This window comes from Glycine soja, chromosome 11 (genome assembly GCF_004193775.1).
Source record: "Glycine soja cultivar W05 chromosome 11, ASM419377v2, whole genome shotgun sequence".
NCBI classification, from domain to species: domain Eukaryota; kingdom Viridiplantae; phylum Streptophyta; class Magnoliopsida; order Fabales; family Fabaceae; genus Glycine; species Glycine soja.
This window is the reverse complement of record NC_041012.1, coordinates 38,974,287-38,991,814: the sequence shown is the minus strand read 5'-3', so window position 1 is coordinate 38,991,814 and position 17,528 is coordinate 38,974,287. Positions and strand designations below refer to the sequence as shown.

At 27.9% G+C, this 17,528-nt stretch overlaps 2 protein-coding genes across 2 annotated transcripts; both read right to left on the bottom strand.

Annotated features, from left to right (window-relative positions):
* Window positions 1-643: 643 nt before the first annotated feature.
* Window positions 644-3,700, bottom strand: LOC114374057 (annexin-like protein RJ4). The gene is made up of 3 exons (XM_028331651.1): window positions 3,628-3,700; window positions 3,195-3,340; window positions 644-977 (listed from the first exon to the last, which is right to left on the bottom strand). The coding sequence occupies exons 1-3, from the start codon at window positions 3,698-3,700 to the stop codon at window positions 837-839; spliced, it is 360 nt and encodes a 119-aa protein (XP_028187452.1). The 3' UTR covers window positions 644-836.
* Window positions 3,701-7,385: 3,685 nt separating this feature from the next.
* LOC114376351 (annexin-like protein RJ4) lies at window positions 7,386-9,922 on the bottom strand. The gene is made up of 6 exons (XM_028334439.1): window positions 9,766-9,922; window positions 9,383-9,528; window positions 9,053-9,268; window positions 8,495-8,707; window positions 8,256-8,345; window positions 7,386-7,906 (listed from the first exon to the last, which is right to left on the bottom strand). Exons 1-6 carry the CDS (start codon window positions 9,836-9,838, stop codon window positions 7,703-7,705), a joined length of 942 nt encoding a protein of 313 aa, XP_028190240.1. The 5' UTR covers window positions 9,839-9,922; the 3' UTR covers window positions 7,386-7,702.
* Window positions 9,923-17,528: the final 7,606 nt, after the last annotated feature.

Sequence of the window (17,528 nt, the reverse complement as noted above, 5' to 3'; positions counted from 1 at the left end):
CTACCCAAAGCTGCTCAAAAGCCAAATCAAACCTTAGACTCAAACCATGAAAGATTGGTCACCATGAAGAAGTACTGACAGAGTGCAAATCAATTTTACGCTATCATCTAATCACAAATTATCGTTTAAATTATTTTAAGATAATTATTTTAAATGTCAACAAATTTATCATACATGATGAATTGTAATTAAATGATTGTATAAAACCTTTTACAATTTTATGGGACACAAACCTTTTTTGAATGTAAAAACTTACGCCTAATTACTCTCTCCAACTATTTTTACACACTAACACCTGATATTTTTGAAAAAATAAAATACATATTTTTCTTACATTTACGTATCCTGATCAACCTAACTCTGAATGAGATCTAAAACAAAAACTTTAAGAGTTTTTTTACTTTAAATGAAAAAGCTATATGTTGGACCTTTTTTATTAATATGTGACTTTTTTGTCAATATATGAGACTATTTTTGCTTTATAAAAATTAATAACAAATACTAATATTTTGGTTGTCAGCCTAATACTTATATTTTAGTAGCTTTACCCTTAAAATGAACTTAACATTTACATATAAATCATACACAAAACTTTTGTGCATGATAAAATCAAGAGAGGTAAGTGCAATTTTCCAATGAAAAAGGTTTAAATTAATATAATTAGCATTTAGCATCAATTTCAATCAAATTTAGTGTAATTATTTCTATTTTTCTCTCTTTAGAAGCAAGATAGAATGATTAGGGAGAAAGACTTGCCTGGCGAACATGGTCAGTGGTATGAGCAGCCACATCTTCCAAGGAATGCTTGTAGCGGTTGTGGTAGGCTCGTCTCACACCTAAATTAAAAGCTCTTCTGGTTGAAGCACACATACAATTTCCACCATCACATGATAGTCTTTGTTAGCATTTTTTATGGCTACATTGGCCAACACAGCATATCGTTTTGAAGGTTCTAATGTCCATCGGTATACAGCTCTCTGTTTTGTTCATATCCCACAACACAAACAACTCAATTCATTAGTGCATACACCTATATATGTAACAAATTAACTTTACTGATAAAAAAATATATAACTAATTAAACAAACAAAAAATTAACTCTCATTGCTCTCTGTGTGTTAGGATGGGCCAAAAGAGGCCCAGAAAAAATAAATATTAAGTAGTTTAAGAATTTTATAGGATGATCTAAGAATATTAAAATATTATTGCATTTATCTTTAAATGTTATTTTTATTTTAATTAATTTCCCAAAGCTTGAACGGCAACACATGTAGGCATAGTTATAAAAACTGGATTAGCTGGTTTGACTGGATTGTGTCTTGGACAGTTCAGTTAAGATATAAGATTGAAAATGTAACTGACTCGGTTTGACCCAGTTAAATTTGATCAAATTTGATGATTAAGATCGAGTTGGTCCGATTTGACCGAGTTTCAAAGTTTTTTTTTTCTTTTTACAGTTCCTAAAAGATGTTAAATTGTTAATAGTGAATTATTAAATAACATATAATATACTCCTAAAATATTATTTTCAATCATGCTAACAATATATAATAATTAATTATTATATTGATCATTATATGATTTAATATTCAAGTGTTTTATATATCTTCACCACATTTGTTTATGTTTATCCGATAATTTTTGTATTTATTATTTAGTCCTAGAAAAAAAATAAGAATTTTCTTAGTAATTTATTGATAATACAAAATGAATAATTTATAATAATAAATAATTATATAATATTTATAATTTGATCATGATAATGAATTTAATTTTAAAATATAAAAATATGGATGAATCACATTTTGTTAAATATTATATATATATATATATATATATATATATATATATATATATATATATATATATTATCAGGTCTAAGTGACTTACTAATTCGATCTCTAACTCACTAAAGTCAATGAAAAATCAGAATGCTTATCTTTATCTTCTTTGGAGCATCTATAAGGGTAGTTAAGTTGTAAGTTATTTATATAGTAGCTAAGTGTTGGCTTCTTCTTTCTCTCTCCGTGTGTATATATATAGACTATTAGATTATATTTAAATGATCAAAATTAAAAGAAAAATGTATATGAATTTATTAAGTGATGATATGATTACTAATCAATTTTTTTTTATTTTGACTACTCATAGTATAACTCCTATTCTATTTGTAGTTCTCATATTCTTAAAATAATATTTTTTCCATTCTTAAATATAAGACTTTATTTTTAATTTTATGTGTAGACTCTATTCAAGTTGTATGTTTTTTGCATTAATTATTTTGTAAAATATCATTAATTACTTTATAATAAATATTATATACTAAAAAGATAAATATGTTGTCTCTTTTTTTAAGGTTGGATTAGAAGACTAGCACACATTAATTAATTAGGTAATAAAGTAATTAAGTGAAAAGAGAGATTTTGCGTCTCAATAATTTTAATGGTAATTTTGGAAAAAATAATATAAATTATTAATAAATTCAATGATACAAACTATATTAATCTACTTTTTAAAAGAAGAGTGTAAATTAGTTAAAATATAGTTTTAAGAGTAATTGTTTTTACTTGATGTGCCCGCATGCATATTTATACATGGAGAGAAGAGGGATCAAGTTATTTATAACTTTTAAAGAGTTACTCTTCTATATCCATCCTCCAATTTTTTAATTTTTTTTAATTGCAAAAGTAATTTTAAAATTAAAATCAATTACTTTTTATCTCATCATTTATTTTCTTTAATCTAATGATTTTAATGTGTAACTTCTCTTTGATTATGAAATTAAAAAAATAAAAAATAAAGATTCAAAATTACTCTTTTAAAGTTATTTTGGACGTAACTTAATCCTTTTTTAAGGATAAAAACAACTTGATCTCCTATCTATATATACGAAAACAATTTTATTATTTTAAGAATGTGAATCATATATATATATATGGTACTTAAAAAGTCATGAATATTTTTTTATAATTTTGATCATTTAAATATCCTCAAATAATCTATATATAATTTGTAGTTGACTCTTCAATAGTCCCATAGTTGGTCAGAAGCCTAATAAAAAAGGGAGGGTTAAAAACTTCAGTAAGCAACTTCAGTAAGCCTTATTAATTATTTTAACATGTTATTGTCAAAATCTCAAAATCTCAAATTCATGTTCTTGAAATTAAGATGATAACCGTTGTAATATGGTTTACCTCAAAGTCTCCAGAGAGCTCCGACTCAAGGCGTTTGACGAGATCCTCTAGGTGAATGTCCTGGAAAACTAGTCTAATTTGCTGCCTCTGAGAAGCATTTCTATGACCCAGTATTTTTATGATGGTCTTTTCATCTGTCCCCCACCCTACAAAGATTTGAAATTCGATTTATTTTATCGTATTTAAATACATAAATAATATATACATTAACATGGCTGTTATGCAAGTATACCAAACGATAACAAGTTTGTCATGGGATTTGTAGGATGAAAAATTTGAGGCTGTTTATATTAAAATCAAACTAAAACAAGAGGTTGGAAGATCACTAGGGTTGGTCTATGGATGGGATTTTGATAATATGCATAAGGTTCTAAGTTATAATCTTATTATCGATATTGTACACTAAAAAAAACTAGAGGTTGGATAATCTAACCTTTGACGGCTTTCCAGAGAGCTTCTGCATCTTCCTGTGGAAAATGATTCCTAGGAGCAACAAGAGTAGCCATAGTTGGTTGTGTTTATAGTTCTAGCTAGTAATGAGGTAAGATCTTTTTCAATCAAAGCTCCTAAATGTATATATAAATTTATAAGATGTCAATTATCCATTATTTACAATGTCCACTAATGCCAAGTAATGAATAGAGAAGAATTGCTTGGACCTTATTTGTTAAAAAAATCTTGCAATAACCTATAAATACATAGATTCCTTTTATTTGTAAACAATAATAAGGAAAAGTATCAGGTCGAAATCGTTATTAACTGATACATTGTATGGAAACACATATTGCCATAGAAGTTGTGGAAGGAGATGAACTATTTTTGTTATATAGAGTAAACACTAATTTATAAGAAAGGAAATCTGTCATTAGATAACTCTTCTCTAGGATTTTGATTTGGATTTGAGGAGCTGCTTTAGCATTTTTTATGATAAGGTTCTTGCTTTTTTATGATTGTTTTTTTCCTATAGTAAAAGAAGGGAAATCAGTGGTCATGTTACGTTTTTATAGGTTTTAAGATTATTTCTTTTAATAAGATGGAACTTTAAAGTTTGGTGAAGCAAAATTGGGAGTTCTTTTAAATTATGTTGAATTGTAAAATAGGGGGAATGCAAGATCTGTTGACCGTAATATAGAGTTCATCTTTTTCTATATATATAAATTAAAAAAAAAAATTAATGCATGGGAGTTACAGTAGTTGGAATTTTTTAAAGGTTAATAATAATAATTGACATGACCACATGTAATATAATTAATTTTGTTATACGAATATATAAGTAAATAGTTCTTACCTATATAATACATTGTCTCATCTAGTTTTAAGCATAATTGACAATATTTGTTTGACGGAATGATATTATTTTCAGGAATTATATTCCCAAGAATCACACGACTAACAAGGTTATTTTTAAGAATATTTAAAAATGTGTTTTACTAAATTTTAATATTCTTAGGATTATTTTTTAAAATTCAATATAATTTAAATAAAAAATTAAAAAATGGAAGTTACACAGAGAATAACTTCCCATATTCTCACGCGAATATTTCATTTCCATCTCTCTTCATGGGAATAAAAACATAAAAAAACATAATAAAAAAGGAAGTTATTTTTAGAAATTTGTAATGCATATTACAGATTGAACCATTCATAATAAAAAAAATACATTATGAATTAAGCAATTCTTAATGCATTTGTATTAAAGATTGAACAATCCATAATGTAATTTTTGTTTTACGGATTGTACATTACATATCAAACAATTTATAATACAGATTGAAAAATCCGTAATGGAATGGGAGGTACTAAAACTCACCATCACACTTATCCTTTCTTTCCTGACCTTCATTTCTTAACCAAAACTCAGTGCCTCAGTCAGGCACATTTCACTCACTCGCTTTCTTGCCTCTTCTCACATTTACATTCAATTCACACACTTAACTCAAAGACTCGCCTCGATTTCAAAATGCTCTTGGGTGTTCAGGATTTTGAGCTTTTCCACAACTTTATACGAATCGTTTTGAGAAACTGCTCTTTTTGAGGTTATACATCATAATTGGAGAAAATTTCACTTAATTAAAACAATTGAGAATCACAAGTCTTCTTCTTCTTCTTCTTAGACACGTCCTATAAAAAATACTTCAACCATTTTTTATGTCTTTTTTTAATGATATTTTTTATGCTTGATTTTTTTCATAATATAAGTGTATAAGATTCGTCTTAAGTTTGAAAAAAAATGAAACTATTCAAATTATCTAAAACTCCAGAGTCTAAATTTTCAATAAAACTACAACCTAAAGAATATTTAAGTAAATATACACTGACAAGTGGTTTGATTCCCGCTTCTATCTCATTTACAAACGAATAGAAATAAAGTTTATTTAAATTGCCCATAGGTATCCTATATCCATTTTTAGATATCTATTTTTCTATCCTTGATGAATTTTACCCACGGGTATGGACTTTTTGCCATCCCTAATTATCCCTTAGGTATTTTGAGTGTTGTTTTTTAAAACAATGGGCGGAATAATACAAGTTAAAAAAAATAGTAGGAGTTACCAATAAATGAATAAACAATGGCTACTTAAGTGCATAAAAAAATGGCTACTTAAGGTTTGTTTAATTAGTTTGAAGAAAAAAAATATTTTAAAAAAACTATATAAAAATGGCAAAAAAATTACCCACTATTTTTAAACAATTTTTTTAAACAAAAAGTAAAAAATACAGTGACATGATTTTGGTTATAAATAAAAATAAAAACATTTCTCAAATCGACCAACCATATTATCAGTCAAGTACCAATTATTGTACTTTATGCTTAAATTTGTTTGATTTGATTCTTATGGGTTTAGAAGTATTGGGGTGGGCGTTTTTCTTGTTTATTTCATTTTGTAGTTTTGTATTGAGACTTTCCTTGTTTGGCTTATTGTAGTAGCTTTCTGTGCTGGCATATTCTCCGGTCTCCACTATAGACCGAAGGTGATTACAAAGTACAAAAGCTTAGTATACCTTTTTTATTTTAAGAGAGAAAGCCCAGTATACCTAATTTTGAGAGAGTGGAGTAATTTTTGTTTGAAACAGAGTGGGTATGATAAGCAAATACGCAAGTGAATAATAATATGCTTATAGTTGCTTACTCCACTTATGGGACCCACAATGAGTCCCTGGTGGAAAAGTAGTAGTGAATGTGCTTCCCGTGAGCATAGTACTAACTTACCCAAATCAATGGATTTTTAGAACCTCAAGATGTAATCCATTTTAGGAGCACAGAAAGAAGAGATGACTTCGTGGCAGAATTTTAGAGGCTTAGTCTGAGATTACTAAGATTGCTAAAGATAAATATTTTACATCATTAGCCTACGTTGCTTTGGATGCTTTATTAATTATCCAAATGCTTTCTTCTCAAACTAAAGTTAAATAAGTATTGGCTTAACTAACTTTGTTAAGCATGATCGGAATTATCATAATTTTTTTTATATCGTGTTCGATCCTATAGATAAAAGAAAAAAACTAAAGTTAAATATAAGTTGGATCTATTTTATAGAAGAAAAAAAATAAATTAAGTAAAAATTAATTTGTGTAACTTAAAAATTATATAAAAGTTAACATGAAAAAACTTCTATATATGAGTTTATATTAGCTAATTTTAACTTATATAAAAGTTGTTTTTTCTCTTCATAATTTTTTATGAATAAAATTATCTGAACATGGCCAAAATTATTTCAGTCTTTTTAACTTTGTTATATTCCTGTAATAAGGGTACAGCCTTATGTGCTTTTATGATGAAAGATATTTTAAATAATTATTAGAGTTATTACAATTTACAAGAGGGAAAAAGTGCGGAAATATCATGTGAATTCAAAAAATAAAATCAGTGTAATTTTCTGTTTAACACATGTGTTCAGAATCATCTTTTAAGCGCAAGCGCAGGAGCGTGAACTCAACAACAATGAGATGAAGACAAGTTCTCCTATTTCTTAACTCTTAAGGACTACTATGGAGTTGTTGATCATGTTGTGGTTTTAGAATTAAATTTTAATAGACATGTATCGCAAAATTGTCACAAAATAAACTAATAAAAAATCATCTATCATATGACTTTGTTAATTATAGACATGTATTATTTATTCTAGATTTAGGATTCCTTTATTTATTCTAAACAAGGAATCAATTCCCTGCACCGTATACACGTTCCAATGTAAAGCTTTGTACTTTAAATTAAATTAAACATAGTACATCTCAACATTGTTTAGCTCAAAATCAGTTTTTTTAAAAATTCAAATGGCCACTGAGATATCTTTTATTTTGAGCCTGTTAATAATAATTTATAAGCCACCAAACAGCTATCATATTACCACTCTATAAGATAGAACTCCAAGTTCTCATGATCAAGGAAAACTGAAAACAGACTCAAGCAAAATCAACACAGATTAACACCATCAACCATCACACACACACAAGTATAGCTTGGTGTCCTAAACTCGTAATCACAAATGCCCTCAGAGAAAAAATATTTAGTCTTCTTTCCCCAACAGAGTGAGAAGGAACTTCTTGTAGTCCCCTGAGATTTCCTTGGCAATAGCATGCTCAAGAAGAACACTGTTTCTCTTGTAGTAAACCTCTGAGATTATCTTCAGGTCCTTCTCGGCCCGGCTCACAACCACGCGAGTGAGTGCATCCTCATCAGTTCCAACCTTTTTGATTGCATTGCGCACCACCTAAACATTGAAAAAATGTTTCAAGGTAAACCAAAGTAGCAAAATTCAAAAGATGGTTGATTTTCATCAAGTAGTCCTCGGCATGAGGAGGTGCATTGGAAATTCCACATCGACTAATGATAAGACCAAATTAATTGATATAAATGAGGAATAATTTTCACCTTAGAAACCGATTTTGTAGGATTGAATTAGGTCCAAATTCATATTATAAAAAATCTTATTAGGAGCACAACACTAAAGGGTCAAATTTATGAAATGGATTGGACTATTCTTCTAATGCAACCCAAATTTCAATGATAAAAAATATAATGAGATTGGTTAGTGCTATGAGAAAAATGTGAGTTCAAACCTTTTCATAGTACTTAATAGGATCATTGATGGCACGAATGGCAGTGTACAATGCCCTCTGAAACTCATCAGATCCTTCATCCACCAATTTCTGCAAACATAAACGGATCAAAATATCATATAAGACATCCAAACTTTTATGTCACTTTAGAATGGATTGGCATATATAGAGAACTATGATAACAATTTGGTCATCTATGGAAAGGAAATAAAAGGGTGTGGTGTGCCTTTTTTCTGTACCTTAGAGATGGAAGTGCCATGGATCTCTCTGTAGCGGTTGAAAGTTGCAACAAGTTGGGTCCTGCTCCTTGTAGTCAAGACCCTAATGGTCTCTTCATAGCTACCCTTCTTCTCTTTTACAGCATCATGAAGAATTTCAGCCTCAGATTGTGCCAATTTTGGATTGATCTCATCACCAACATGCCTGAATGCGGTCACCAACCCCACTAAAAGCTGCTCAAAATATCAATCACAAAAATTCAGATCATAAGCACCATAACACTCCCTTTACTTCTTATAATAATTCAGAAACTTTACATAACACTATAAACCAAAATTTACATCTAATCTTTGTCCCCACATTTCTAATTGAAAACCCAAAAACACTATAAAGCAAAATTCACAATCACATCTAATCTTGCTACATAGCCCTCACTCTTACATTTAATCTGAATAAAACCATAAGAAAAAAAAAATTATCTCTCAAGAAATTGGTAAAAAAAGACTATTCTTTTTCTTCTTCTTTTTTCTTCAAAATAAAGTGGATCAAACATGTGTTAAATGCACACAAGAACTTGCCTGGCGTAGATGGCCAGAGGTATGAGCTGCAACATCTTCTTCCAAGGAGTGCTTGTAGCGGTTGAGATAGGCGCGTCTAACCGCCAAAAGCTCTTCCGGGGAGAGGATAGTGGCAATTTCCACAATGACATTGTAGTTTTTGCCACTCTTGATGGCAACATTGGCCAAAACAGCATCACGATCTGCAGGTTCCAGTATCCATCGGTACACGGCTTTCTGTTTCAGCACGATTAATCCACAATTCCACAGTTTCAAGTTCATTAGCACACATGAATTTCAAAAGCACATAGAGAACAATAACATGATCATTTCCACTCTAACTGATTGTACCTCAAAGTCTCCTTTGATCTCAGACTCTAGGCGCTTCACAAGATCCTCCTGGTAAATTTCCTCATAAACTCTTCTGATTTGCTGCCTCTGATACACAGTTCTATGACCCAAAATTACTATGACAGTGTTCTCATCAGTTCCCCATCCTACAAAAGTTCAAAATCAATTTATCACAATCATTCTAAACATCAATTTTAAAGATGCATACAAGTGTATAAGATTCATTACTCTAACAGAATACCCAGAAGAAGAAAAAAGTACTTTTTGAGTTTACACTGAAATGACATGGTTAATCAAGATTGCAAATCTGTCATAGATTATAAGATCATGAATAAATATGATTTAAACAACAAAAGGAGTGATGATTATGATGATGATGTCACCTTCAAAAGCCTTTCTGAGAGCTTCAGCATCTTCTTGGGGAGAGTGGTTGCTGGGAGCAATAAGGGTAGCCATAGATGAATGAATGTCCTTTTTTTTCTATAGTGCTTACTATGATGTTGTGATGAAGAAAGCTAGGGTCACAAGTTCTCTATTTATACTACAATAGCGTATACTTGTATGGTTACATGTTGTAATTTTTCTATTGGGTACAGGGATGAAGAAAGCTATGTACTAATTCATGCCTTGAAATCCGATGATAAGGTTTGTAGCTTTTTTCAGACAATTTATTATTACTTTGATTTTCTTTCCTTTTCACAGTCACAAAATGGATTCAAATTCTTAGCGAATTAAATAAGTGATCCGATATATTTGATTAATATATTGAATTAAGGTTAAATTATTTGAATATTATTTAAATTTAATTTTTTATAAACATAATATTTTTATTAAAATTTATTTATTTTTTTATCCTCACTTATTTTCTGATCTCCGGATTGATAATGATTTCTTTTCTTGTAGGTTGGAGGATTAAAATAAAAATAATAATAATTTATTTATTGGTGAAAATTTTACTGCCACCCATCTGGGAAAAAATCAATGCCAGATGGACGGTTGATTTGATTCAAAATGTAAAGCATAAGGGTAATGATGAGGTACATCTAGAATTTTCTGCATTGTAATCAAGCCCTGAATTTACTATTAATAGTACGGAAATAGTATATAATATATCATACAAAAAATTCAGAAAAAAAAAATGCCATACAAATTGATTGCTACTTTTTTAATTCCTTAGTTGTCATTAACTTCCACACTAGCTAAATTGGAAAGAGATTTTTATTGTGGAAAAAAGTAGTAGAAAGGACACCACGATACCATTGATGTGGTGGGGCTATGAGCAAAGTTTGAATGGTTTTGGTGTTGGATAAAAAACATTATACTAAGTTTTAACCAAAATAATAAAATAATTAAAAGCATAAGTCACATAATTTTAAATTAATTTTAACTAAAATTGATAATTTCATCCAAAATTAATTTTACTGGTGCTTATTTAAATACATAATTAATTTCTACACACTAAGAGATCTCTATCTCTAAAGATAATTGTTCACCAAATTAGAAAATATTGTCTCAGGAATATTCAAACTCACACAAATAAAAAAAAGTTTGTTTAACTAATCCCAACTAAATTAAAAAAAAAACTAACTTTAATTAAAAATAAAGTTAAACAACTTCGTCTTACATGCCCAATAAAATTACATTCATTTGTTTAAATTTTTTATGTATAAAATTTTATATAATTTTATTAGGTCACCAAAGTTATTTACTCCATTTTTATTTGGACACAGATAGATCAGCCCATAAAAAAAAGTGAAATAGTAAAGAAAAATAAGGATTAGTAAAAGACTCAGACCTAGCATGGTAAAAATGGAAAGAGTGAACAATAATGCAATGTATCTGGTCAAGATGATGCTTTGATACATAGACAATTTTCATTCTCCCATGCAATATATAAGATTAATTTAACATTTTAAAAAATATACTAGAAGCATCGCCGGTGGCTTCAAGTCCCATTATAAACTACACAATGTTTTTCTTTTTTTTTTTTACAAGAAACTACTCAATGTTTTAGATTGAATATAAATTATCAGTACACTACTGCACACAGAAAATCAATTAAGAAAAGGAGAGCCTTTCAAAACAAAAAAAAAAAGGAGAAAATATGACCCAATTATATGAAGGAGAATTCTTTCTCGACAAAAATGCTAGACTATTCCAAAATATTTCAGGAAAATTAATGTTGGGCGGTTTTTATTTCATTCTTTAATTTTTTAAGTTATTTTATTTAATCTATTGATTAATTAATAAATAACTCCTCTTGATTTGTACAGATTGGTAAGTAAAATTTACTTACTATAAAAACACTACTCTTTTTTTTTTTCTTTTTCTTCTAGCCACTTCTCTTTTCTTGATCTAGAGAAAGTTACTCTTTCTACATTCCCCTTCCCTTCAATATAATCTTCCTCTTCGCCCTCACCGTTTAAAAACTTAATTAATACAACAAGATATCATGTTAGAGTAAAGTCTATCTATTTATCTAGTTTAATAGATACCATCTACAGCGACAACTTTATTTAGGACTATAAAAATACAAATGAAAAACTCATCATAAATGAGGTGTCTATCAAAGAAAGTAGATTGATTTACAAAAAAATAAAAATGATAAGAAATAGTGGATTACGTTCTGGAGTAAGTAACAACACTTAATTATATGGTTTCAACATAAATAAATAAAAAATATTAGTTACAATTATGGCATGTAAAAGTATGGAGTACCTGCCACATGGTAGGTGCATTAAGAATGTCTGAGTTCGCTCAACTAATAATGTTAAGTTGCGATCGAATTTTCTTTAAGCTGTGTACTATTTTCATACATATTACCTTTTCATTTTTTATGTGAACGCTTTTTTATTAATTTCTCCTTTCAATTTTTTATTTTATATTAATTAACTTATTATAGTGAGATATTACTGTAGCAAAAAATACAAGAGAAAAAGGAATAAAAATCAGCTTAATTTGAAACTTTACATATTTGAAAGGGGGGAAGGAGAAGAAGAAAAAGAAACATGATAAATTCTTTGATCATTTTGTCGCGAAAAAAGAGGTATTCTTCCCTCATATATAACATCGAATCTTCAATCTTGGGCCGTTTTTATTTTTTACTTTGGGATCCTTTCGATATCCAATAAGGTACTCCCTCCCCTAAAATCACTGTAGTTATAGCCATTTAAAAAAATTGATTGATGTTGTTATTTTTCAATAAAATATTTAAATATTTATTCTAATAAATAATGTTTTCTTGAAAAATAATATATTTATTGAAATTAAAATAAAAAATATTTTAATAAAATTATCTCCTAATAAATATTAATTTTCTTGGAACATTTAATTTTTTTTTTGTCTTAACCTTTTGATTTATTAGAAGAAAAAAAAAGACTCTGAGTAACCCGAAATTGGTTGGGAAAAAATATAGTCTGATAAAAAAATTATTTTTATCAAAAATTAAAATTAAATAATTTAATTTTAATTTCAGTAAATTAGTATTGTTAAATTTTAGAAGACATGGCAACCTCTTGGAAAATACATAAAGACGTTGGGAATCGCCGGTAACTAGAACTTTCATTGCTATCTCAAGTCAAAATAAATGTTCATGCTAATTGTGCTTGTTTTCCATTGTTTGCATTAATTTCTCATAAAGTTTAATCTCTATTTTTTTTATAAGAAAAAACATAGATGATACAAAAAAAATGTTTACTTTAAAATTGATTTTGAAAATTTACTGGACGATATAGTATAGTTCGATAAAACTCTCAAGATCCATAGATCACGTTTTCTTTCTGGCCTATTTGATCTCCATGTCGTTTTAGGGACTTAGACTTATTTAATTAACTTAGTTCGATTTTACTTTCAACTTATTTATTAATAATTTTTAAAACTAAATTGTATCTGTTGGAAAGTAGAAATGCATGGATTAATAGGTCCACATAAATCTAATAGGTTGGTAACACAATGAGTTTGATAGAAATGATCTAAATTCAATTTGGGTAGAATATGTTTTTGGGAAAGGATGAAAAGTTTTAAATATGATTAAGTATCAGATGTAATTATCATAGTTGTTAATAATAAAAAAAGATACACATAAAAAAATTGTAATAAAATGTTGATCTTCACAATGTCCAGACCCCAAAAACTAAATTATTTTGAAGTTTGAATTGAATCACGGATGAGAAAATTTAATTATTGAATGCGATGATGAAATAATGAAAGTTGCAACCACCATTCAAAGCTATATAAAGTAATAAAGTAAAGCTACATGTAGAAAATTGGAGAAAAATATGAACCATGTATTTAATAGTACCTTCGAAGGACTTTTGAAAAGCCTCATCGGCATCTTCAACAGGTGAAGTTGAATTTGAAACAACTAGAGTAGCCATTGTAGATCCCTAGAGCTGTTTCTGTAGTGATTTAAAAGAAAAAGAAAAATTGTATTGATGGATTATGATAGTAGTAAAACTTTTTATAGGTACATTTCTCTCCTTAGGAATTAACGCCTAGTCACGACTATTATGTTTGAACTTTGGACATTACTTTTGATTGGTAATTAAATTAATCATTGTATACGTTACAGAATTAGCAACTTTTGGGTTCGAAATCAATTAAATACAAAAAACTCACGCCATTCTCAATTGGTGAGGCTGCATTGCCAGCAAAAACAGCGTGTGAAAACTTACATCATCATGTCACGGTGAGTTTTTTTTTTTTGTCTCTTTTTGTGCATATGGAGAACAAATGGAAACATAAGCTCGAGGAATCTCAAAAACACTTGTATAAGGATTGAGAGTAGTATGTGAAATGTGTAAACAATGCAAATACCAATCAACATGCATTAGAATACAAAGCGAGAAGAAAAGGAAAAGAGTGCAAAGAAATAAAGATGCTCAACTCTAAACAATAAGCATATAAAGTCCAAGTTACAAAATAACCAAAGGAGAAATACAAAGACAAGTAATAAGACTAAATTATCCTTATAGATAAGTAAAATAACAAAAATACACATTATTTAACACCCCTCAAACTCACTATGTACCAAGAGGAAGCTATAGAGAGTTTGCTAGTTAAGAAACGAAACACTGAACAAAATGCAACTTTGTGAACAAATGAGCAATGCGCATGAAGGAAAGGACAAAAGGTAAAATAATGGTCCCCTACAAATAATCATGTCCAATAAAATGACACTCAATTTCAATATATTTTTGTACTCGTCGAACTCATGAAAAACCGAATTATGAGTTATTTGAATAACACTAATATTATCACACTGTATAGGGTTTGGTATAGAAAGAGAGACACCCATAAAGTCAAATAATCATCCCAATCAAATATTAATCTCTACCGTACTAGATGACATGGCTTTATACTCAATTTTGTTGAAGATCTAGACACAACTACTTGCTTTTTACTCCTTCAAGAAATAAGAGAATCTCCCAAAATTTTGTTAGCAATATAAATTTTTTAGTTTTGGTAGCTAATTTTTTAAAGAAGGAAACTCAAGAGGAATCATAGAGATGTTTCAGTCTTTAATTTAGGAATAGATTTCTCAATCTCGCACTTCTATTTTTATTTTATTTTATTTGACTGAGAGCAATATTATCAAAATTAATTTTATAGGTGTATTGAAAATTAATCACATTCAATTATCTTTTTCTTTTTACATTTTTTCTATTATTATTTTTATTAATAAAGAAGTTCTATATTGTGGACATTTGAATTGATTTTAATTGTTTTCAATAATATAAAAAAATTAATAAATTGTTAATATAACTTTTTTTTACAATAAAGAATTTCATCTTCTAAATTTACCCACGCATCGCATGGGTACTATTTAGAAATATAATATTACAAAAAAAGATATTTAATATAGTACATAAATAATAATAATAATAAATATTTTTTCTAATAGAATGATAAATATTTTTGTCTTATAAGTATAAACATTAAAGAGAAAAAAATATAAAAAGAACAAATAAATAAAATGGAAAGAAAGAAAAGTAAGAAAGAAATAGAAGTTTTGGAAAAAAAAAATAATTTAATGAGTACTGGTCCTTGCATAGTCAAAGAAAAAGCTTCTTTTATTAAGAGTAAAATAGATTATGAACAAAATATAATTTAATTGGTCAAACAAGATTTGATGTGTGTATTATAAATTCCTAGTATCATGTTTATTTCTTAAGGATAAAAAAAAATTATAAATTACAATACGTGTAAACTAATCTACAATAAATGATAAGTGAGAAAACGGAAATCAATGCAAATGAGTGGTCCTTGCATAGTCAATTATAAACAACAATTATTCAAATTCAAATGTTTAACTTGTTATATCTTATGTATTTATCTTTAATATTATGTTGTTGTCTTTTATGCATTTATCTTTAAGTTTAAACTGAACGTACTTATGTATATATATTACGACACCCTGATGGAATAAATGAGTTGTGATTCACCCTTCTATATATGGTATCAGATTTGCCTCAAGCCTAACAGCACTATTTCGATCCCACTCATGGCTATCACCACCGGCCATTTCCGCTGCCCTTGTAGAACTCAATACTGTCAGCACCCTTCCCATTAAGCTTGGTCCAACAACCACCATACATTGCACAAACAAATTACTCAGCAAAAAAAAGAGAAGTCTGAACATTTAAGCTTGATCTCTCAGAATAAGAAAAAAAGAAGAAGAAAAAAGTTAAGGGTGTTCTTAGCAAAAGAAACAAGAAAGATGAACGATTTACTTCTTATTTCTACAAGAAGTTTGGACAGAAAGAGTATTCAAGGTACGCTACATGACATGTAAATTAAGATAAATCTTTTGTTCTTGTTTATTTTGAAGTTAATTTAACATTTACATATCTAGTGATTTTTTTTAATTAAATTGATTGACACGATATATTGTCAAAGTAATCTCTATTGTGAAAATTGATTTGATTAAAATTATAACTTTTTGTATAAAATTATTTATGTAAATTGTTTTCATTTACAAGGAAGACGTAATTTGATCAAATAATATATTGTACATGTGATGATAAATGTGTGACAATTATAAGGTATTTTCATGTGAATAATAGTCCGTCCAAAGAAAGACTATTTGGCATAATTTATCGTCAACATTTGATCATTGCGTTGAGAGTATCGATTACAAATTAAGTTCTCTAGGAATTAATGTTGTGCAAGGTAACTTGTGATGGGTCTGTAAAATATTTACATGTTTTGTTATATATATTTTTATATAACTAAATTATATGTGAAAATACATAATTTTAAGACTTTTCATTTATTATATTAAATTATCTTGTATTTTTTTGTTAAATTGATTAACCTCTGTTACGTAAGTTGATTTGATTGAATTTATATGGATGTTAGATGAAATTATTCATGTAAATTGTGCTCAGTCCAAAGGAAGACAAAATTTAACAGAACAATTAATGCTTGTGATGGTAAACATGTTGTGGTTATAAATAGTGTGATTTTTCATGTGAATAATGAAATGTTCAAAGACAATCATTATTTGATCGAAGTAATCAACATATAAGTTTTTTATTTGGTGAATAATTAAATAAATAAATTTTTTATCTAATAAAAAATAAAAAATTAACTGAAATGTATCATCAAATATAATAAAAATATCACAATATTTTTAAACTATTTTATTTTTTAATTAATTAGCACATGGAATATAATTAAATGATATTTTAATTGCATTTTTTATTGTTGAACATTTTTGTTTTAATGCGTTTAAAATTATTAAGTTAACCTCACTTTTGGGTGAAAATCTGAACTTTATTTTAGAGAAGAAGAAAAATAATTAAAATTGTCTAGTTATTATCTTATTTTCTATTTTCACTGTTTGTACATAAATGGTAATTAAAGATACATTTATTATTTTCCTATTGATTTGATTTTAAGTTTTGTATCTGTTTAATGTATTTAAAATCACTAATATATCCCTTAAACTTTTGGGGAAACTTTTTTTTTGGAACAATATATATCTTCAGTAATAAAGGATAAATATGAAAGATACAGATTTTTGCCTTAATAGAATGATACAGATTTTTGCCTTATAAGTATAAATATGAAAGAGAAAAAAGATAAAAAGAGCAAATAAATAATTAAAAGGAAGAGACAGAAAATTAGAAAGAAATAGAAGTTT